We start from the raw sequence: 24,833 nt of genomic DNA, 5'->3' as shown, positions 1-24,833 counted from the left end.
TACCGATATTATTCTTGCTGTCACTCAGTTATGACAGTATTTTTTTCCCCCTTTTTTTTTTTTAAACTCTCTCCATTTCAATAGCATACCCTTCTTACTCCGTTCCATTCATTGGACTTTTTTTTCTTGTCTACAGTACCTGATCTCCCATCCAGAACATCACACTCTTCTCCTGATGCAGCCTCTTACTCAGTACAACAACCTGTTTCAATAAAAATTCTGGCTGCTAAAATCACTTTTCTCCTACCCAACCACATCAGCCTCCACCCACAGTATTTCCACTAGCTCACATTTCTTCCCCACATTTCCTCATGTTACATTCGCCTTCAAGGGTGCAAATAATTCTAGGTCTATTTGGTTTTGTGTCTTTGGATCTCTTTCCAAACTTCCAAATCTGATAACAATCAACCTAGATTTCCATTATTCCTTTCTTTCACAGTCTCTCTTCCATTTTCACTCACACTGTGCCCTAAACATTAACATAGGTCCCCAATACAGACTGTAAAGTCAGGCGCCCCTGGCTACTACCAAAATCAAATAAAAATATACTTTCTGCAAGTTTTGTTTAGGAGGGTGTCAGGAAAAGAAACCCAAATCACAGAGTGTCCACATCAACTAGGTGACAATTTATTAACTGCTTGATCAAGACCAAAGAGGCAGTCATTATTTGGAAGCTTCAATTACCAGTTTATTAATTCAGGAAACTGTACTTGCTGCTAGTTTATTTGTCAGGCAATGCCAACTGAAAAAAAAAGTTTAAACAATAAGAGTAATTATTTTATGTATTTTTACTACTGTTTTACCCTGAAATACTATCCTAATTTGGAAAAAAGCACAAAACGAGAATGAAATCTTTGCAACCAACGTATTACTGTCTCAACCATATAATGAACTTTTCACAACGAATACCTCCATTTCAATCAAGTGGCTAATCAGAACCATGATCTATAGTCATTCCACTTCTTTGAAGCACTCTAATACCCTATTGTTCTCAGTTTTCACCTTAGAAAACAACATAATTTCTACACAGAAATTCACATTCTTCCTGCTTTTGTTGCACATGACAAAATTACAGAAAAGACCAGCCCTACTGGAATTTATCAATCAATAGAGCATTCTTCTTTGCAAACTACAAAAAACACTCTGTCCTATATCCTGGCACTATGGAGCTCCCAGTACAATCCCTGGAAGGAGAACAAACTCTCTCTGGCATGCTCAGTACAGTGGACGGATTTCCCCCTTCCTGCCTTCTTCCAGCTGTGATAAACAAACAACAAAGCAAAGTCAGGCTCTAGAAAAAGGAAAATAAAACAGAACACAGTAGACTTCAACATTAATAATAAATCAAAAAGCTGTTCCAGTGTTACAGCAGGCAAACCGCATAGCAGTAAGGACAGCTTGTGTTCTGAAAAAAAACACTTAAATAATGCCACATCTTAAGGAACAGTGTTTGGGATCCCAGCACAGAGTCTGCAGCTCTGCCTTGTCTTTTTCTATCTGTTGATGCAAAGTTCCTTCAAAATAACCAATGAACGTATGTCTGGAATGATTTCAAGGTTCATTTTGTAGCCAGGTAGCACAACAAGTTTTAAAACCACTTGAAGAATTTGTGCAACGGATGTTTTCAATGCAGTGCAAAAATAAAATGTGATTTGATATCAGGAATGACATCACTGTCCTGTGATCCCTCATTTTATAAATAAAAGTAATTTAAAATTACAAATAATATTTATAGAGCTAGCTGAACACTTACAGTAAATAATGTGCATGACATCAGAATCCCTAGAAACAGTTGCAGCAAGCCAAGAAAAGTGTGGAAAAAATACAACGTCTTTGGTATTATTCAAAGGCTAAATTTAGCTTATTGAAGACTATCTTCCTCTAAAGTCAACGGGAAGACAATGTCGCCTTTAGACCAACGGTTCAAAGTAGGGGAAGAGCGTGAACCCTCTCTGGACAACACAGGAGTTATCTTGAGAAGGGAACCTGGAGCGGAGGCGGGGACACAACGTAGACTCTTCCCCCCAAGTACTGCCCCTTTCCCAGGCCAGGCTGGAATCTGAACATGCCGGCATGCTTTGCAGAAGAGTAAACACTTCCTGCCTCCTCCTTGCTTGGTCGGGACAGGTATTTCGGGCAGATCCACCTAACAGCATGCAAGGCTAATTACCTCTCCCCAGACCCTAATGGGAGATTTTCGCATGATAAAGAGCTCCAAATTCTTGGGTTCCCACTGGATCCAGCCATATCTTCTCCCTCATCTTAGAAAAGCCTAAGGCAAGATTCAAGAGAAAGAGGATGTCAAAGACCTGGAGGCTAAGCTGGCACTACCCTGGCAGGACAACAGTTAAAGGCTTCCAGAGCAGATGGGAGGGCTGGGGCGGGGGGGGGGGGGGAAGAGATGAGCTCGGAAGGGAAGGGATGATCCTGCTGCACTGGGACACAAAACAGGCTCTTGGTGATGCTTGCAGTATTAGGTGCATATTAAGCACGTTATCACATTTGTCTTATACAAGTTTACGCACAGTATGTGCCAGACAGCCAGACTTTTACAGGAGGAAAAAAAAAAAAAGAGCAGTCTGAGAACACTGATCCAGAGGGCAGCAGAGAACAAGTAAATACCTTAAACAGCCTTTTTTCCCCTCTACTGCCTGCTTAAGGAGTTTATGAAGATGAATGTGATAATCTCCATGGTTTGGGGCTATCGCTTTTGCATACTTTTATCATTTAGTATCCCTACCTCTTCAGTTGCATTCAAGCAAGACAGCCTATGTTTCTGGTGTTTGGGTTTTTTTCAGGGGATGAGAGGAGGTTTGCATCCCCAATTTCACTTAAGAGTTAAGCGACACCCTTTATTACTCACCTTTATAATATTATTTGACCTCATAACAAGATAAAAATGGGGGAAAATTTTTAAATATTTATGTACACACATCAACATTTTACACAAGTTAATAAAGGTGGAAACTTGTCATGATATCACCCAGAGAAAAACATAACATTGTGAGTTGCTTTATGAACATAAGGGAACCAGGAGTAAAACAGTTCTGTAACTTCTAACAAACACATTTCTATGTATTTTTTCTCTGTACAGTTTCACAATAGATGTCTGTAAACTTTGTGAAGGTTCTGGAATAGGCTTGGGTAGAACACACTGAAATTTCCCATGAAGAACAGACTGTAGATAGAGAAAACACTAACATTTTGGTTTGGATTAAAGCCAGTTGGAATTCATTTATTTACTTTGTCAAGTATCGGTTACTGCTCATATTCAGAAATACTTGTCCAGATAATTCTTTACTTGTTTATGCATTTCTTCAGTTTTTCATTGTACATTGGGTTTTGTGAGCTACAGGAATTCTGCACACAACCAGATGCAAGTTTTCTAAAAATGTGCAAAAATTCTTGAGGATTTGGTGCAACGTTACAGCTTTGTTGGAGACTAAGGGTTGTAACACCTTCTGGCTAAGCATGGCATTGGTAAGAACTTCAGACAGAAAACAAACCAAAAAAATCCTTGCAGATATCTGGGAGCAAGAAGAGAGAGCAGCAATTTTTTCAAAGGCTGCTTAATTTAAGAAATAAGCATATGGCTGCAGGCATACAATTTGTGAATTCTGCCACTCTACCTGTCACTTCCAAGTTTATAATAGCATACTGCACACTTCAGCAAGACATCAAAAGCGAGGATTTTATCAACAAAACTAAACAGTCTTCAACCCAGCGTCTGCTTTTAATACATCTATTCCAGAGATCCTGCCATCTTCCAGTTTTACTGTAGTGCTTTCCCCTCTCATACTGGTATTGCTAATCCGGAGGTATCTTTGTCCAGAGTTCATCTTTCAATACCAGTTCCACAAAGGTTCATCCTCTCCTTTTTCCTATAACATCTTTTTTTTTTTCCCGCCCTCCTCTTTTTCAGTACTCTTATTCAGAAAAAGACTGAACTATTATCTTTACACTAAAACCTCTCAACCCTGCCTCAGAGTCCAGTCTAATTTCATTCAAATGGCAGAACCCGTCTGATCTCCTGATATTTCCTTGCCATATCTTGCTGTTAGGTTAAACCCCAGAACAGCAAAAGCTTACATTCATGATAATTTCCTAAATCTTTTCTTTCTGTCCTCATCTCAGCTACCAAAAAATGCCAACAATCATTTGGCAATACTTGAGGGCATGATCCAAGAATTAGCTTCAAATTATTTATCCCGCTGAACTTAATGAACTCAAACCAGATCATGCCTAAGTCTTGCCACTTCCCTATAAAGAAGGGGGTATATTTAATACTCCATCTCTTCTTTGTCTGGATAGCTGTATTTCTCACTTCAGATGTGCTATCTTGCTCCTAACCCACTGTTATACCCTCTTCTGATGATACTGCTGTAAATATCATCACCTCTCATCATTTCAACAGATACGTCTTGAGACAAATTTCCCTTCAGAAGGGAATTACATATCTTCTTTCATGCCTTAATAGCCTCCTCTTCGCTGTTCTTTTGCAAGGGAAAACCCCTCAACAACAGTCCAAAAACTCACTAGATAACTCATTTCAAGCCTGTCTCTACCAGAGCACCTGTAAAGTCACTTAACAGTAGCAAGATAGCTATTGCCTGTGAACTTGAAATGATCTTAATTCAAACCTTGCACTCTCTATTTTGCCATATTTATAAGACATGCTGTCTGTCCTTTTCATTACTGCACACAGAATTCATGACACCATAAATTCTCCCACAATGAATTTAAATATTTAGTTGGATTTTACAACCCATTTGTGATAAAAGAAAACGTCTCAATCCCAATTTCAGAAAGAAAAATCACTGCTCAGGAAGATTAAAGCTGGTATTTTCATCATGTTTGCATCACATCCATTTCTCCCATAAGGTTAGAAGGAGCTGTGGGATTGAAGTAGAAAAACTTAGAAAGGAGGGCACAAAAAAAACCAGAAGCGCTAAAAATTAATGGGTAGAGACAAATGGAGATGTAGGATTGCACAATTTACTCAAGTACGTAACAGTACTCAGAATCAGAGCTAGCATCTAGATCTTACTGTCCAGGCAGCATCTATGACAGTCAGTTATTGTATCTGCATCTACAAACAGAATTGATGTTTTTTAAAACAGAGACCACAAAGAGCTCAGCCATTTAATGCAAACATCAATATTTACAGTAGAAAATACCTCTTAGTCTTACATAATCAACAGTTTTGAACAGAAAGGCTTAAAGCTAAATGGCCTTCTCCATGCTGACATTTAAAGTAGCCCTGAACGAAAGGTAACTTCTGAAGAGCATACTAACTGTATATAGTATGATATTTATAAACCAAATGATAAATTAGAAAAAACAAAGCAAACTGATGTTTTACTGGCTGAACTAATCTTTCAAACAACATGGAGGCTCACAATGATCCGCACTCCATTGATCAGAGTCCTTGTATCTGAAACTTTACGTACAGTATTTTCACAATTTATTGGCTTGAACGCATTTTAAAAACAGTACTATGAATGTCTTGGGCCAGTATCTATCAGACTTACCTTTGCTCTCACAAATTTCCAGATGCAAGTTCGATTACGCATATTAATCAAATATGGGAAATATTTCTGTTCATTTTTTTTAAAAATTGTTTTTAATTTATTTCCAACTTTTACCTTAAGAGCACAGAAGATGCAAGAATCACCCATACATTTGTGCGTTGTTATTTGCCGGAAGCTGCGACGAAAAATGTCCAGGTGCCAGAGAACCTGAAACACAAAAAGGGGCACAGCCAATTTTATGAATATATAAAATAAAATACTGCATAAAGCTCTGACTAAAGTTGCACATGCTAAATAATCCCAGAAGTACACTAATGTCAGTGAACATCACTTTTAAAACAGGATGCCGTTTATCTAACTGCAAGTTGACATTTTCATCTTTCTTCCTCAGCTGTAGCGTTCATATACATTAATCTACAGTAGGACATCCCTCTGAATTTCTTGCCATGTGCTTTTAGATTAAAAAACTTGCTTCTTAGTCTGTATGGCAGTGCCAGCTTAAACAGCACTTGCCCTGACTGCTCCCCCATACTGGCACCACGGCTGGTCGTTGTGCAGCCGCACTGTGAGGCTGGGCAGAGCTCAAGGACACCCCACCGACCGCTGGGGCTGAAACTCGCCCGTCCTTCCACCTCCTAGGCAGCCTCCTTGTTCTGAGCAGAAAGCCCAAATGCTGGAAGAATGGAGCGCCAACAGCATATATGTTAACAAGTTCTTGCAAGTCAAAACGATAAATTACTAAAACCATTATGCCCAATATTATCACTAGCAAGTGTATTTATGTGCCATGATTAGACTTCTAACCCTAATCTGTGTGGGCAGTTATACTCTTCTCTCAGGATAGGTATGGTGGCAATACCAGGTATGTGACCAGGTATGGTCACAGCATATAAAAGCTTTTATATGTTCTGCTAGCAACACTGAAAGGCAACATTTGCTGTAACAGCACCAAGTTTTATTCTTAAGTTTTACCACTGAATCTGTACAATCTTGGGCAATTATCTAAATTCATATCTGTAAAATAGCAACAATACTGATCTCTGAGGTGTTTCACAGTCAGCTCTTTATATTTAAGTGTGGTCGGTGCTGGCTATTTCACCTTCAACTAACAATAACTGAACTAACAATAACTCAGAGCCACCAGCCTTTCAGGAGGCAGAAGCTTGCAGTGAAAGAAGCCCTGACCTAAATCGCGTCCTGCCAGGTTCTGGACAGAGCAACAAGGTCCAGGCTGGCATCTGACTGGCTAAATGCTTCATTAGCACACACAGAGGGACCAAACTTCTTATTTCTGATTAATCTGTCCAGAACAACTGGCTAGAAACAAATTTAGCACTCTGAAAAAAGTTGTGCTGGTTTCAAGAAGTGTTTCCAGCTGGAACAATTTGTTAACTAAACCATAGCACACAAATGTTAACTAAAATTATATTTAAAACCACATTTATTGATTATGCAATCTGTAAAGTTTCCCAAAACTTTGGAATTGTCATGGATATGCTTATACTCAAACTCTCCCTATACTTAAGGGCCTGGGAGGCAACATAAGCCTTGGAACCAACAGATTACACACAACAGTCCTGAAGAACTACTGCAGACTTCACAAAAGGACAAAAAAGAAAATAACACGTTTAGAAATGAGTCAAATTTTTCAATGTAATTGCCTTCAGAGTTTATCTTGCATGTTTATAGAAATACTTCATAGTAAGGAGCAACAAACATTCAAGAGCCTCTCAGACTAACACTGAATGTTAAAAAATTAAGATTAAAAAACCCCAGAAGTACATATTTTATGAAATGTTTACCATCTTGGGTTTTGTTTTTTTTTTAATTCAGCTTTGACTGTAAATATTTTTGGTATCTTATCTCTCTTGAGCTTTAGAAGAAAAAGGTTTATGTAGAAGACTAAAGGACAGGTCGTAGGCTTTCATCTTCATGTATGGCATGCAGCTGACGTTAGGCTCTACTTAGTTCTGACCTAGGTTCAGTAACTCAATATTAGGAGGCAGCCAGAGATTACACCATACAACTTAACAGAAGCAATTAATATGGTACATCACTGGAAACCCCACTTTTCATATAAGTTCCCTTTGTACCCAAGTCCTGTATTTCATGGCATATTAAGCCTACTGAGGATCACTGATGTTTCTATTTGTATTATTTGCATCACAGGGATATCTTGAAGCCTGAAGTTAGTTGAGAACCTAATTGTGCCCCCGGAGGGTGGACAGGGACAGGACCCAACAAAAAAAAAAAAAAAAAAAAAAAAAAAAAAAAAAAAAAAAACACCAAACAAAAAACAACAAAAAAACCACCAAACAAAAAACAAACCAACCAGTGACACAGTCTGCTCCACAGACAAGTCATATGAAGGGAAGGAAACTGATGTGGAGAAAGGGCTTTAAACCCTGCAGCCAGAAGGACTGAATATCAAACGTCAGACATTCAAAACATCTAAATGGTCACAATACCAGTATAGCAGCCATACCACTCCACTAAATTTTGACACAGGAAAAGGTTTTCCTTCTAAATCAAAAGGTAAAGACTCAATCATCTAAACTAAGCTAAAAATCAGCAGTTAGAAAGAAAACTGGACTACATAAAAAGGATCTTGTACAGGTATTATCAACCCTTGACCTTGACTGGTTCAACAAAAAAGTTAAATTTACTTTTAGGGAGTAGACGTACTGCAAGCTATGCAATACTCTATTATTTTAAAATAATTTTTCTACATATATTTTCATCTTTGGTTGACATATTACAAGGTTACACAAACAAGAGATTCAACTACACTAAGTGATGACTATGTGAATGCTGTTGATTTCACCAGGAAAACCTGAAAACTAAAAAAAGCTGTTCTATAACTCAACTAATCTGGATTTCCAAACATAGCTTTATTCTATCTAGGCCCACAAACAATTATGTAGTCAAGCCTGGCTATATTTGTTGCACAGTCGAGCCTAAGAAAATACTGCAATAGACAGAGGACAAAGACAAGAAACATTTTTTATTATGTGCTCTTACCTGTAGCGCACTATTCAGGAAGCAACTGTTCTGTCCCGGTTCATTGCTGAGACCTTTACTGGGTGCTATTGAGGTTGTATTTCGTGGAGTAAACATGCCCTGTACATTCCCCCGACCCACAGAAAAGTAATTTCTTTTCCAAGACATCTTCCAGTTTCAGCTGTAGAATATGCAGGTGTAGGCTGGCAGAGTATTTGACTTGATCAGAGCCTTCCTTTCTTTCACCAAAATTCAAAACTGTAACAACATCCAATCTTCTTTAAATTATAGTTGAAACAGAATTTATCCTTTCACAGGACACAAGCAGTTTGCTTCTTTTAAATCCAGCCCAGGATGCTATTCTTCATTTGATGCTTATGTATGCAAAAACCTCTTTTACAAGCAGCCACATACAAAGTTTGCAAAGGGAAGGAATCCATGGTCGTGCAAGTTCATCTGTTATGCTGCTTCTCCCTTTTCCAGTCAGTCAGTGACTTCAGGGAACAAATGACAAATTAAGGAGGTCCCAGAATCGAAAGGAGAAAAACAACAGCTACCTCCCACACCCCAAAAACCCCAGCTTCTCTAATCCTTTTATAATCCTCCTGCAGAAGATGGGAAAAAACCAATTAGTAAGGGAGCAGAGAAACCAAAACCAAAATAAAACCTTGGCAGCCCCCTTTCAGTTACATCTATCTTGGGTGATGAAAGAGACATTATCCTCACAGGGGAAAAAGAAGTAACTCCAGGACTTGAGAGCGAAGAGCTTTAAAGCAGCAAGAAGTCTCCAATAGAGTTCTTCTAATTCTGCGTGCGATCTTTAAAAGTTTCTTCTCCTGATCCTCCTTTTGCAATCGGAATGCCCAGCCGTGCCAGAAAGCTTGAGAGAGAAAAATAATCAAAGGCTTGCGTCATTTAATTACTCTCTTGGTTTTGTGGTGTTCTGCCAAGACCAGTGTTGCCTCACCTCCCACAATACACTGAATCTTCTGAGACAAAGCAAAAAATATAAACCTTCCTCCACCCAAAAAATAAAATAACATGGAAAAGAACAGAGAATTCTGAGAAAAGTATGTAAGAGCAAGAGGGCTGGAGCATGTTGGAAGCGTTGAAGAAGGAAACTAGATTAAAAAAAAAAAACAAAACACAACATTCATGTGAACTCCATGGCAGTTTTCATATGTAACCTTTAGTAACCTGAAGTGTTAAATTTCTTTAAGATATCTTAGTCATTCAAACAGTAGTAAGAGGATTTGTGATTCTGTGAATACATGCTACCACATTGTCCACCCTAGAACTGGGATTTTGCACTGAACTTGGAAGGCCAAGAAGACAAAGGCACAAGACTCTCCCTTGACTCAGCAGCCCACAGATCTCTCCAGAACAAAACAGTCTCCAAATTTTCTTAATCAGAAACTATGTGTATCTCTATAAAAAGTTACTTAATTTAGGTACACGTGATATACAGTGTCTTCCAAAAGACATTGATGCTTCTGAAGAAGCCGGAAGAATCATTCAATAGAAACTGCTCTTCCCACAAGTTCACTTTTGCCCTCATCTCACAGGAAACGTAAAAAAGAATTTGATCTAAGAAATTCCTAGAAACAGGAACTACAAGATTCATGGCAAAACATTTTTTTGAAGTTCTCTCAAGTGTAGCCCACCTGTATTTACTTTACAGACAATTGCATAGTATTTTCCAGGGACATTCCCAGTGACATTTAGGATTATCCCATTTTTTATACACATAACAACAACTGAATGTACCTATTATGGCTGGTATAAGCAAGATGACTCTATTCTCCATGTTCTGAAGTAGTAATTGCAGCATGAAATCACTACAAAATAGACACACAAAATAGATGTTTGTGCATCAGCAAAAAGTAACTAAGAGAATAATTCCTTGCAAAGATATCCCGGGTATCTGTGAAGGCACGTTTTTCACCTTCCACACAATTATAAATTCTTCATCTCCTGTCAAAACACAGAAAGAACTTCCTCAACATCTGCGAATGTGTTACAGCAGCCTAACCCATTCCCTTCTAGTAATACTTTGTTTGTACTTCTATTAAACTCATTCTACAAATATTAATGAAGTCTCAGCGTTGCTGTAAGGCAGGCAAATACCTATATACAGATGAATATTCTTCTTGGTTGCCAGTGTGCCATGCAAAATTTTCAGATGTGCTTGCAAACCTGCAGACACAGATCATTACCATGCTCGTCGCGCCACATTCCTGAGCACTGAATACATATACAGGATTCATTTCAAAGCAATTTCAGCCTCAGCCCCCTTTCTTTGCTCAATCCCTTAATGAACCATGAGCCAAGCATACTGTGTGAGGTAATTCAGTTTCAAGCAACAATTTAAGGATCTCTGTAAACCAACACCACTTGCAATAGGTGCAGTGGCTAAGCCCGCGCCGCAGAGACGGAGCAGAACGCTGCGTGGAATGAGCTGAGGCAAGCAGGCTCTGTGCTAACTCACAAAAAACCCTGAGCCAAGCACACTGTCTTCTCCTTTCCAGAGCACCTACAAAAAGATGGAAAATACAATCTAAAACATGCCCAAGATGCACAGGTGTGAGCAGAACCTATTCAGTGGTCTTCAAGTTCAAAACAAGATTCTGCTCTCAAAAGGGGCTGTAAAACTTTACTTTTTGAGCTAAGCTGTCTCACGACAAAGTGAATACATTTTTTTCTATTGATCTTTATTGTCTTGGAACCAGAATCAGATTAGAGGCTTTGTAGTTCGCCTGTCATTGCAGCAAGACTATTGCAAGCTGGCCAGGGCTCTCGCAGTAACCGTGCAAGGTTACTACCTGCACTGCATTTGCACAGGCTTAGCAGAACTGACTTCTTACCACACGTTCGCTACGATTGCTCACAGGAGCAAGTTCAGTTTGCTCATTTGGCTATATAGCCTTTGCAGAGCTAAGAACAAGCGGAAAACACTTAAGCTGGTAACCACCCAATTATGACAAAACCAGATCTCTGGAGATAAATGGCAGCTTCACACTTTGCCAACCTCTAAAAACTTACCAACATTAAATAACAGCTACAAAATGGAATCCTAGTTAATCTGAAATATATGTAAGACACTATTCGTATGGATTATTTACAGACCCACTTAGCTTCTGCTCTACCATAAAAAGGGTAACAAAAAGCAAGCAGGAAAAAAGAATTTTTGTAAAAACCAACCATCATTATTAAAATATCCTGTTTTGTTTCCACCACCACCGATGAACCATCAGCAGAAAAAAGCTTAACCCGCCCATACTTCAAACACCCAACATACAATTGCTAAGAAAAAAGCAGTGATCTGTAAGGGAAGAGAAAGGCTATTGCTGCGCAAGCCTGTCAGCAGATGTACGTGTTCTCTAAATATGCTGCTTCTCCCAGATACCGTGTTAGCTTGTAGGCAGTCCCAATCACACAACTAAAGAAAATACAAAATTTACTTTCTGAAATGAAATCATGGTAACACTTCGATGAGATATGTCACAAGCTTCAGAGAATTACATAGTTAAGTGAGAAGAAAACATTTTCATATATTGTTTCTGATTAAAGAAGTTTTTGAGAAAGATTGCTCCCCTATTAAGAACACATACAAGCCAACAGCTTTTTAATAGTACAAGGAAAACCCCTACAATTGAATTGCCACCGATGAAGTTTCCCAGCCTTCTGCAGCATTTCAATGTTAGGTGACAACAACTGCAGCTCCACATAACTCTTGTATTAACAAAAATAAAAATAAAAAAAACACCACACACAAAACAAAAAACCAATGAAAACACCACCAAAAATCCACCAAAAAAACCCAGATGACAGATTCAAAAGCTGTAGCTACTGTATGTCCCAGTGGCATTTTGGCATGACTCCAGAAAACTGAGTCTGAAGTAAAAGAGAAAGGTATTATCAGACCTGAGAAAACTGTTCTTATAGAAAAGATACAGGATTCTCATTGCTGGAAATTTTACTAATACAGAAATATGACCAAAATAGGAGGAGTGCCAGATGCAAAAGCATAAATGATGCTCTTGGTTCATTACTCAAAACATTATCTGAGAGACACAATGAACTGAGGCAGAAAGCCTAAAAACTTTTAAGGTACTTGAATTTGTTTATCATATTAAGAACACTATTCACTGGAATAAGGCACAAAAAAGCCTCGCCAGCGTGATTAAAAAAAGCTAACTATATCCCTGAAAAGTTACACAGCCTTACAATAATGTTATACAAATGCTATAATAAAGAGTAAATAATACATTAAAAAATATATAAAGAATATATAATAAAAAAGAAATCCAACATTCTAGATCTTTCTTTGAATTCATGCTGTCTGACAACACCTTTCTTTGGGAAGAAGGGAGGGCTCTCAGCTGCAGAGACAGGCGCAACAGAAAAGAGAAAGGCATGGGGCACCACTGCCATCGCATCTCCAGCAATGCAACCCCAGAACAAAGCTGGCCACGGTTCAGCACGTACTTCTGTCCTGAAGAAACCCGAGTCTGTCCTTGGAACAGCAGAGCACAGCACTCTACAAGACACATACCACAGAAGAATTCAAGCCCCTGTTCATTCTCATATTCACTTGCTAAATCAATCACATACAAACATAACATCTCAAGTTGCATCCTTCATTCTCTGGTGAGGTCCCACTATCACTGTTCATTTTAAGGGGGGAAAAAAAATTGTTAACACTCCTCTCTTACTGCAGTCTCATGTCTCTCCAAACATTTTAGGCTATTGTTTGATGAACCATTCCAGGCACACGGCTGAATTAAAACAACCCTTTTAGGAGTAGGTATGGCTGAAACCACCAATGAAGATTTAACAGCATGATAAATACTAAGAGCAGAGGTCCAGAATTTATTTTTCATTACTTCTATTTATGAATAAACTTTCAAAACACAGAACAAACTAAATGCTTCAATGCGTGAATGAGTGGGTTTTTAGAAAAGAGTCCCCCCCACCCCCAAGATTTTACCACCTTTTCTGGAGGTAGGGAGTAGATTAATGGTGTTGAGGGCAAACTGTCCTTTCACATGCCACACCACCTCTGAAAGCCTAAACAGATGAGAAATGGCTTTTAAATCCCTTATTTAAATACTTTTCATAACAAAAAAGAAGAAAGAAAGATTGTCCGAGACAATGGATTTTGGTTAAAGTTTTCACCCAGATGGCTCCTGGCAGGGTTGCTCTTTTGGTGAGGAAGCTCAGGAACAATCCCCTTGACTGATCCCATGGCTGTTCTCAGCTAGAGGGAAAGAGTTTCCACAACTAGAGGCTTGAGAACATACTTTCTCCATGTAGCTGAAATGATGAAACTATTTGCTAATTTCTGCATGTATTAAATTATATTTCATTGCAGAGCTATCAATATTAAGACCTTCATTTACACTTTAGACATCCCAAAGGATAGCCAGCTTTGCAGGTCAGTCTAAATTCATTCTTGAAGGTGATGAACTAAAAGAGAGGGACAGAAAAAGTTCCCATTACCAAATAAACATGAGGCTGGATGAAGAAAAGAGTGAACGGGGCAGTGATCTTAAAGGTAAACATCCCTGACAGAAGTCAGCTGCCGCACAACCGAAGAGGGGATAACTTCCTCCTCTTGAGGATGTCTCCTCTTTTTGAGATTCTTAGCTAGCCAGAAATACTGGACAGATTGCTTTGAGCACCTAGACGATACAGCGTAACTACAAAAAGGTAGAATTTTTTCCATTCATCTCTATCTCCAATAATTTTTTGATAGTGCAAATGGGACAACAGAGAAGAAAAACTTTCTGCTTTATGCATGCATTTTGTCAGTCTTGATTGCTATGCTGGGAGAAAGAGGGGGAAAAAAGCCTGTGATGCTTTTGCTGTCAAGCTTACACCCATTTGTCAGTCTTCCTCTTAAAGGAACAACTTAATTACCTGGCTCTGTGCTACTTGTGCCTACCCAGTGGAACGAGGAACTGACAGCACCTGACAGTGCCGCTGATGCCCATGACAGACTCATACTGGTCTTCCTTATTTTTCAGTCTGCTATTGCACAAGTCCTAGCCAGTGAAGTGTTGTAAAAATATGACAAAGCTGTGAGTATCAGAGACCTTAGGCTAACTCCCCAGAACCATGTTAAAAAATATACTCAGAGTTTGCATAAGGTTATGATAAACAGTCTTTCAGGCACCAGGGAAATGTCTCCACTTACCTGATGCAAAAGTAATTATCCAAACATTAGGCTAAAAGTTGCTAGTAAAGACCATCAAAATGATCTTGGAGTGAAGATTAAAAACAAGTTTCCCCACATCCACAGATGTACTTCTTTAGAGAGTAAGAGTACAGCAAGCCTGCAACAAACACTATAGGTTTCCCAGAAGACAGAATGAAGGCCATCTCTGAGAGGTCACCTCAAGATAATGGAAACCAAAACTGAAGGGACTAGACAGAACAGTAAACGAACTGGGATAACGCATCCTTGACTAAAACTGCAGTCATTTTGGTCACTACCACTGTATTTGTACAGCCTACCAACTACTAGAAGGAACTGTAGGCAGGGTACTGATGGGCCGAATTGGCTCTTGGGAGTACAGTTCCCTGAAGTGGCAACAATGGCATTTCTGAACTAGTAGACAGCTTACTGCTTCTACAGTGATCGGAGAGAAAAAACTGAACACATTTTTTACAAAGAAAGAATATGTTCTTATTACCAACTTTTCAAACCAACAAATAACGCATGAAAAACAAGAACAAACCCACTCTATGCTCCTGTTAACTGCTCAGACCAACAAGGGGTGTGGAGAGGCCGCGGTCTGCAGAAACACCCCAAAGTGAGACTCCGCAAGCTGCTGGGGTCAAGTATAGCTTTATACTGCATGAAGATATTCTTTACAGCAAACAGTTCTCCAACTTCTTCATCCAAAATGCTTGTGAGTTTTATAAAACTATAGTGGACTGTCTCTTAAAACAGTGTAATGAAATCTTGTGAACACTTACCTAATCTGAATCATTTGATTTTAAGCCTGACAGTCAGCCAAATCTATTTAAAGAGCATCTCTCACAGTAAAAAAGCAGCAGAAAGCCATTGGCTTTGAACTGCAGAAGGTTCAGTGATGGTGGAGGGCTGGAAACTTCTACCTAATCAAGCTCGAGGGGAACATCTCTGCTTCTTCCCAACTGCCTGCAGGTGCTTCTCCAGGGTTACAAAGTCTTGGCAGTCATTTCTGCGGCCCTTCCTGAATGAAGGACATCAGCTGATAAACACCTGTCTTCTGTGCAAACCTACGACTGCATAGACTTTTGTTCAAAGTAGTGGAAAAAGCACGTCATTTATCCCATAGAGCTACCGAGAGAGAGAAAAGTAGGGTAGCCGTGTCCAGGCTTTCATAAAGCAGTTACGAGGACCCAAAGTATCCAGTTGGCTCTCAAATAATCAGAAACGCTGTTAACACCCATCCAGTAAAGAGCTCTAATACAACATGACAACCATTCAAAGGCAACTTACAATTAAAAATAAAAAAGTCAAACACACTGCTCTAAATACCTAAAGCCAGCATTACAGCCTTTTCTGATCGAAAATAACTTAACCTGCAAGATGATCTAGAAGTTTCTGGAAGAAAGCATCTCTTGTTAGAGATTGCAATTTATAAGAGCATAATGTGGGATAATTGAATAATAAAGGGCTTCTGTTTGAAGACAAACAATGAGAGAGATGAGGTCAGAACCAGAGATGCAAAGGCCACGTTATTTACTTTGTGTGGGCTTATTGCCAAAACACACTTCACTCCCCAGATAAAACCTTTACTTGTATCAAAAACATGGTATTAATAACCACTGATCTCATGCATCACGGTACTTTCAGCGCATGCCTTTGCTTTGGAGGTTACAGGGAACAGAGGCAGACGAGCCCACAGCTATATGTCCTACTTCCAAAATCCTTCGGAAGCAGCTGCCCCCCTTTCTGTTACACAGCCCAAAGGATCTGTTATCTCAACAACTTTTCTCTGACAGTTGAAGAGGGAAGGAATATATATAAAAATAAGAAAGTCTGCCCAGACTGAAATAAATTCAAACCATTTCAAGATAATTTGCGCTCCCTTCAAATCTCCCCTTCACAGTTGCCCAGCTCTTTAAGACTGCTGTCCATGATAATAAAAGCCTGCATCTTAACACACCTGCATTTCCGAAGTGCTTATCCTACTTTTGTATTACTTTCTACATGAAATGTAAGTTTACTCTCCCAAACCTGTATTTAAAAAACACCCTACCTACCCCAGGCTTGGTGCTGGACATTTCACAAGGAAGAAGGGTGGGGTGAAACCAGCTTTTCATCCCACTCCATATGGAACTTGTAGAGTTCGGATAAACGGGGAGAACACAGCAGCTTCAAATGTTATGCAAGTGCTCAAAAGCAGTTAAACATCACCAATCAATCCTGTGTAACACAGAAAATCATGACAAATAGGAACAGGCCAGCTGTCAACCATATGGTGAAGTGGAAGGTTCTGGTTTGATTCTAGCGAACGCTCAGCCAGCCTCCTGCTGCCAGTTATTCCCCTTCCAAATCTTCACCTTGGCTCTCCAAAGGGGAGCTTCGAGATGAATTCAGTATTTGATTCAATCTCCAGATATAAACAAACATTTTCATTGCAAAATTCTGTATTTTACAGCCATCAGCCATTGCAAGAAGATTTCAAGGCCCTTTTTCCTGTGGCACCTTATTCACAAGAAAACAAACTCATCTCTCTTCCAATAATACCACTGACCCAAGAAAACAAAAGTTTTCTACTTTGCCTTGCAAATTCCAGCCCAACAATGCCTAAAGAGTTCCTAGAAGCTTTCAGAAGTAGTCAGTAGTATTCAGCAACATAAGGCTTAATGACTGACAACTTTTTAAATCCTAAAACCCTGCTGCCATTCTTCTCCTGACCTTGCAGACTTTCACTGCTGAAGAGCATCAAAAAAATTTTTCAGAAAAATTCTTCCTCTTCTGTAACAGCTACCTTGTTATGAGTTCTCCTGTCAATCTTCACACCCCTTTCCTTCCTTAAAACAGAAGTCAGTAGCAATCAACTCCCAAATCATATGCTGTTCACATTACAGCACCACAAATCCCTCTATTTCATTAAACACTATTTCATTATACCTTGATTTCAGTAACGTTTGAAACAACTGAATGTGTTAATACACACACATCCACATAGAATAAAAAACACAGAAGAAATGGCTTTTGGAGGAAAACAAGCAAACAGAACGACTCCAGCACCATTAGTACTTCAATTTCAAAGGAAAGACAATGCAGACTAAGCAAAGGCAGCAACACATTGTGAGTAGCAATAGACTTTGACCAAACAGACGGACACCTTCGGGTGGAAAAATAGGTCTTTCCGGTGATGTGTTAAGAATCTCAAAGTCAAATACTGCAATGCACTGTTCTCTCCAGGTAGTGCTCAAGGGGAAAGATGACACCCAGGGCAGAAATCAGTTTCCTCAACACAGGCACATAATGGACTTTTTGATACCACTGGCTAGCGAAAACCTCCACAGGGGGTAGGCAGACACAATTCCCACCTCCCTCGTGATCAACAGCTGGGGCCAGACAACATATTTGATAGTACCATCAAAGCATTTACTCCCTCCCTCTTTTCTCAGGATAGTATTTGGTATTAAAATAATAGTTACAGCTTGTTCTCAAACTATTAAAACACAAAATACAGTGAATTATCTATACTACCATTACCACATAGCAACATAGCTTATAACACTCACGTTTTTGCCAGACTAGTAACATACCAAGGTGCAAAACTAAAGCAGTAGAGAGGAATTTGCGCAAACAAAGCATAGGCAGAGCGAGTAAAGAAAGAGCAAACAGCAGTTTAAGGTGCCTGTGCTGGGTCCCAGTATTAAATGCTTACATCATTTTTTCCTGCCTTGCTAAAACTGACAAGCAGGAGTGCTGCTGCACCGCAGAACATTATATAGATTAATACTTCTGCATAAAAATATAAAACCATGCACCCAGCATCTACAACATGCTGATTATTCCTCTTTTTTTAAGCAGTCATCTGTGCTGTATAGCTATAAATAACACTTCAGCAGAATCACGAGTGTGCACACACATGCATAAGCGCTTAATAATCTCAACTTGGGTTTAAGATCATTACTGTTTAGTTTTAGAGGAATAAGCATAACTAACAATCAAGAACAGGGAAACTCATTTTTGCTTCATTTGGCTTTGTATACAGAAGCATTTTCCCACAAAACCCACTGAAGACTCCAGAACCCAAGTAGGAAAAACACTTGCACATACCACAAGAAAAAGCTTACTCAATCAAAACATTCCGTCTCCAACAGCAGCTAATAGCATATGGGAAGGGTAAAACAAAAAAAACAGGTTGAGGGAAACATCCCATGATACCATACACCTCACCAGCAACCTGGAACAGACAAGCAGGGGGAGTAGAACTCGAAGCCTGATTTCTTGTTTTCTGTACAACTAGGAGATCAGCAGAAGAAAACATATGATCAATGCATTTAGGCAAATTACAGAGGAAAAGACTCTGTGCAAGCTGATGAGGTTTGGGGTTTTTTTCCCCTTTTTTAAATAGGAAGCAAATAGACACGACCAAACCTCAAAACTTTACATCCCAAACTTGCACATAGTGCTCTTGTCTCCCACTAGCAAATAAAGCATTTGTAATATGCTGCCACAGCTTCCCTGTGGCTCCTGCACCCCAAGACCAGACCTGGCTGACTGGGCCATCACTGGCTGAGCCAACAGCCGCGGACATACTGTGCCTCTCCCCAGCTGCAGCCCCAATCCATCACACGTTCTCATAAAGTAAGTGGCCATTTTGCAGGGCTCTGTGTTTTAAAGAGGAGGATAATGACAACTGAATGCACAGCAGTCCGGAACTCACAGCTAAACATCACATACAGGCAAGGTCACATAACGATTCCTGCAAACACAGGAAAGGAGCCCTTGTCTAATAGGACGTGCAGCTACCCCTGTTACCTGAAATTTTACTTTCATTGAGAAGCCCCTTACAAACAGACAATTTATTCTGCTTAAATTCATCTGGTATAAGACATTCTGAAAGATGTACTAGAATAAGTATTTTGGAGAACAAAAAAACCCTGATATCTTTTTATCAAGCAGTTGTAAAAAAAGTCTTCAAATCCAGTTCAACCTATTTCACTGTGTGAAATTTGGAGTAGATGGCTAAAACAGGCAAAAGGTACTTTCTTTGATTTTTCGTATACAGTATATTTGTCAGAAATACATTTTAGAAATGAAAACATTACAGAATACGCATAGTATACACAGATGGAAGTTTCATGTGTGCAAAGCAGATTGTATCCTATAAACAAGTTTTCTGAAATACAGATCTTTCATTTTATGTTAGAACTAAAAGTAAGGTGAAGCCATAAGATTTGCATATGAACTTTCACAAAACTCTGGCCTCTTTGAATTCAAAGTCTGAATTCAAATTTCTAAGTTAGGATTCAAAGAGACTGTTTATGTAAGTCTTACCAGATGCTACCATAAGGAACTACTTCCATACTGATTTTAAAAAACTTATACAACTCTTTCCTTACAGATTTTAATATCTTAAAATCTTGGGATCTGCTGGGAAAAAAGCTGCTGTTCATTCTATAAAATGCAGAAACAATGCTACAATTGCCTTGTATCAAAACCAGGCTTATGGAGACGTTATTGTTTTCATTCAGAAAGGTTATTTCATCTTCACCAGAAAAGAACTGTGAAACTACCAAATGCAAAAGGGATTATTTTGTGTCCTGCTGTGGCCTGGAGAGATCCACGAAGCATGAAAGAGACTCTTGTTAAGTACAAGTAGGCTCTGTCCTAATGGGTCACAGAAGCAGAAGCTGTGCAAATGTAGTATAATACAAGCTGAACAGACCAGTTGGGTGTTGGGGTAAGAAAAAGAAGAATGATGTCAACAGCTTTGATTTATTTTTTCTCTGCCTGGCGATGAAATGACACTACTGAGTGGCACCAGAAGCTCCCTACGGGGCGGTGGGGGGGAGAAAGTGCTCAAGAGGAGGTAAGGAGCCTTTCCGCATTATTTGCGGGTTGCTCACTGGCAGAAAAAGAGCATGAAGAGGTAGTCCACAAGAGTTCCTCTCTTTGCAACTGGAAGAAGCCCACTAAATATGAAATTAGAACAGAATTCTGTGGGTGCCCAGGGAAGTTATAATACATTTAACCAACTGGTACATGTGGAGAGGAAAACACCCTTATAAAACTTGTTGTTGTTTTAAAACAGAATGAAAAAGAGCATGTTTGAGGGTATGTACACGTGCCCCCATATACAAAAACGAGGCCTGGCTTGACAGCACTGCAAAATACCCAGCCAACAACAAATGTTAAAGCCATCGAGTTCAACACTGAAAGCGCAGCTAGAGAAAATAGCAGCCTTGCTCAACTTCAGACAATAGGATTTCAGCCTGGACTGTAAATAAAAGCATACTTACTTCAAAGATTTAGTTTAATTTCTTTCAGCAGTGGTTCAACTGTTTCAAGGCTGCTGTGGGTCTGAGCTCTACTGGAAAGCAAGCAGCTACTTCTGTTACTCTCCCAAATCTGATCCTGCATCAATGGCCGAAACCACTTGTGAAACTAAAGACAACGTGCTCCTGGCAGAAACCACATACCCTTCTAGCAGCGACTCCCAGGAACGCTGCAAGGTTAAGCACAAAGGATTACACAGCTTCTGGCTTAGTCCAGCCCAGAACACATGAAATTTAGAAAGCCCAGCATCCTAAACTGGTATATTATATTCTGTGTACTTGCTTCATCTTTTTTTTCCCCCCCTGTACAGAGAAGTACCCAGCCTAAATTGATGTGTCTCATCCCTTCAAGCAGAGTGCCTCAGGGCTGGGGCTGGAGCACAGAGAAGCTTTGGGGAAAGGTCTTGGGCAAGAGACAACAGCGGCTCTAGGGGTTCTTCCGCTTCATCGCACGCAGCAGGGGATGGGGATGTAACCGGGTCTCAGGACGATACAGTTTATGTAAGTGTTTGCTTTCTTGCTTCTAATTATGTGTGTGATCCTTTAAGTGTGGCTGTGCCATGTAACACCCTTGGGAGCAGGGGTAAAGCCCCATCCTACCCTGTCCCCCCCCACCTTGAACGCCCAAGGGTGTTCAAAGGAGAGGGCTCCAGGGACTGCAGGGTATGGCTGGCCTCAGAAATGGCACAAAATTTCTGACAGACATTTGGGGCCACTCAGTGACTGACAGGCTGGGAAGCAGAGACATAGTGGGCAACAGGAAAGTTGCACACAAGCTTATTTCCATTTTGTTTTCCCTAGTTCTTTGGAATTTTCTCTTTTAAAAAAGCAAAATTTCTAGTACTTATTGAAATAAAATTTGGGTTTTCTGATGTTAAAATCCTTTCAGTCTTTTGGGGGCTCACCACAGGAGAAGGGTTAGACACATCCACCTCAAACCCGTGGAGGACTCCATATCCTGCTATGGCAACCCAAGATAGTCTTCGAGGCTTGCTTCTTCCCACAGCCCCCAGTCCAGATCACATGGCCACCCCCACACCAGCACCACCTGGAGCCGGTCACAGGACAGAGCCTTCACCTTCCAGTTGCGCAGCAGAGTCACACACCACACGTTGCCCACACCTCCTCTTGCCAAATCCTGTTAGGACAAGACCTGTTGATATTGCTCCAGGCTCGCGTCTCCGAGCATTGTAACGCTATACAATATAACTTGTTTTCCCCAGAATTCCCTAGACAATACGCTGGTGACACAAAAAGCTGCTGAAGGAACATAACTCTTGCGTTTGACAGAAGAGGGTCTGAGGAAGATTAGCACCTTGGTACAGAAACAGATACAGATCCAGAACACCAGCAAGGCAATAAAAGGACAAAACCATTGTCCTGTTTAAAAGTCCTCTCCCTCAGAATAACCAGCCTTCAAGGATCGCCTGACATCTGGGAAAGCAACATCTGTAAATGCTGTCCCTATCAAGAAGGGTTACCACACCACGATGGTATTTTCAGTCACCTCGTTACACCACAATAAATGCTTTGCTGAGAAATCAATTACAAAATTTTCCTTCAATACTAGAAGAAAGCATTCAGATGCACTGTTACTATTATTATTATTATTCATTGCTTAACCAGCATTACAGCATATAACACTTCCTTATACACACCTGTAAGGGAGACAGGAAAAAATAAGAATATTCTATCCAGATTAAAAGTCTATGCATCCTTCCTCTGTGATTAAGAAAATAAAATAAATCGTACACGTGCGTGTGTATGTGCACACGTGCAACCAAGTGGCTGACCTGGAAAAATCTTACATTTCTGGTCAATCGGAACTGAAGTCACTCCATTTGAAGCTAAACTGCTCTGAGCTTGAGCCAAAATGTGCGGTGTTAGATGTATTTTCTTTGCTAGACTAGAAGGAAGCTATTCTGGCTTTTTAGCAGTCTCATTTTTTTCCAGTCCCCCCAAGTCCTCCAATTCCAATACACTCTAGTGACCCAGGTGCTCAACAATTAGGACAGGAATAGTAACATACATCCTCTGTGGAACTGAGTACATTAGAAACTTCAAGAAAACTTGTGGAATTTCATACATATTAATACAACAGTTAAAAAGATTATTATTATGATCCAAAACATCAGAACTTGAAGAGATGCAACTGGAAAATGGATGAAATGACATGGCTGTGACACGCTGTTCTTTGGGAATAGTAATCTTGTCTCACAGCTTACATCCATGACAACTCCCAGGAGAAAACAGCAACTGATTAACATCACTTGGCTCTTGGTGGAGTCAAAAACTGTGTTGTACTGCAAAACCTTCCTACAAATGCATTTATTACAGCTCTCTTCATTTTGCTTCTTGATTACCAGAAAAACTCTTTTTCTTGAATAAGTATATAAATACATTTAAATCTATTCAGAAGGGTAGTATGAGCATAATTTTCTCTAACACACTGCTTTGACTATATCCCACTATTCCCCCTTCCCATGGTACGTCAGTCTCCCTGCATTTGCTTCTGAGGGCCCTCGGGTCTAGCATAATATTGACTTTCCCATTTGTAAGTGCATTATTAAATCCTGCTCCAAAAGTTGATGGTGCCAGCCTTCACCAGCCATTTGTTACATTATAAAGCAAGTGCTTCTGTTTTCTCTCCCTCAGAAAAGATGGAAACATACCAAAAACATCTACAAAACTATCTGGTTATCCTCCAAATCACTCCTTTCCTGCCAAGCACGGAGAAGCTCAGCGGCAAGGCAGCAGGTGTGCCAAAACCATTGTTCACCGTGACAGCCACCACAGTCTGCTTCCTTCGCTCCTCTGGCTCTTTGTCATGTTTCTTTGGCCTTAGACAGAGAACACTAACCCGCAATCAGTCTGTTTGGGTTTTTAAGACACCTAAACCTCTGAGGTTACCCACTGTAACCTATAGGCGTAACTACATTATAAATGAAACCCCTGTATGTCCACCACAATGCTGCTCCATTTGTCAAAGAAAAGCAAGAGGTTTCTTGAACTGTCAGTTTAAAAAAAAAAAAGCCTAAGGCTTCTCTAACTCCCACCAAGTACAATGTACTAGAAGGAGGACCCAGCACCTCAGACAGGGGATGTCTGAAAGTGACCTTTTTATATGGACAAACGAACCCAAAATTTCACAGCGACCAAAGTAGGGAGGAGGGCACTCCCCTCTCTCCTCCCCAGTGCTCTGGGGCAGACAGTTAACACCTCTGCCCTTTAGCTCACAGGAGCAAATTCAGCTCACAAAATTAGCACTTTTGGGGGGATGGGAAGAGGGGAGGAGAGGGGCTTGGTTTATTTCCTACTGGTTTAGTGAGCTGAATCAACTCATCAAGAAGTTACAGCCAGGGCAAGGAGAGCAGGACTTCCTCTTCCAGGTGTGGATCAGCTGAGCCCTGCCTCGGCAGACTATGATCAGTATCTCGGGCAGCCTGAAACACACCAGGATTACAAAGAAGTTATTCTGTAAAAAAACAGTTTGGAATGCATTTGAACAGGCAGAATGTGTTTATTATACTGAATGATGAGCAGTGCAAATGATACATAGATTATTTCCCCCCCACACCTCTCCTGACAAACTCTAGAACCGGATCTATCATTTTGTGGAATTAAAACCTCTGCTTAGTATCACCAAATGTATGAAAATAGTTTGTGGTTTTTTTAATATCTACAAATTTAAACGAAGATGTACTTCATGCTAAGCTGAAGCAGTGAGAAGTATGGAATAGTAGTGGTAGACTTCCAAAACTCACAGAGTAATTACTATTT

At 40.0% G+C, this 24,833-nt stretch overlaps 1 protein-coding gene across 7 annotated transcripts in view; it reads right to left on the bottom strand.

Annotated features, from left to right (window-relative positions):
• USP54 (ubiquitin specific peptidase 54) overlaps positions 1–24,833 on the bottom strand; it is a 108,243-nt gene that overhangs the window by 45,706 nt on the left and 37,704 nt on the right. For 6 of the 7 annotated variants that reach the window (XM_076338514.1, XM_076338512.1, XM_076338519.1 and 3 more), the window contains exons 2-3: positions 8,553–9,411; positions 5,646–5,738 (exon numbers count right to left, since the gene is read on the bottom strand). In XM_076338514.1, the coding sequence (XP_076194629.1) occupies positions 5,646–5,738; positions 8,553–8,699 (240 nt within the window). In that variant the 5' untranslated portion in view covers positions 8,700–9,411. Of the gene's footprint in view, positions 1–5,645; positions 5,739–8,552; positions 9,412–24,370; positions 24,386–24,833 lie in introns of those variants that run through there. The other variant, XM_076338517.1, reaches the window with a different exon arrangement.

The sequence above is a fragment of the Aptenodytes patagonicus genome, chromosome 5 (assembly GCF_965638725.1).
Source record: "Aptenodytes patagonicus chromosome 5, bAptPat1.pri.cur, whole genome shotgun sequence".
Taxonomy (NCBI): Eukaryota; Metazoa; Chordata; class Aves; order Sphenisciformes; family Spheniscidae; genus Aptenodytes; species Aptenodytes patagonicus.
Note: the sequence above shows the minus strand (reverse complement) of the source record. Positions and strands in the feature narration are given on the sequence as shown.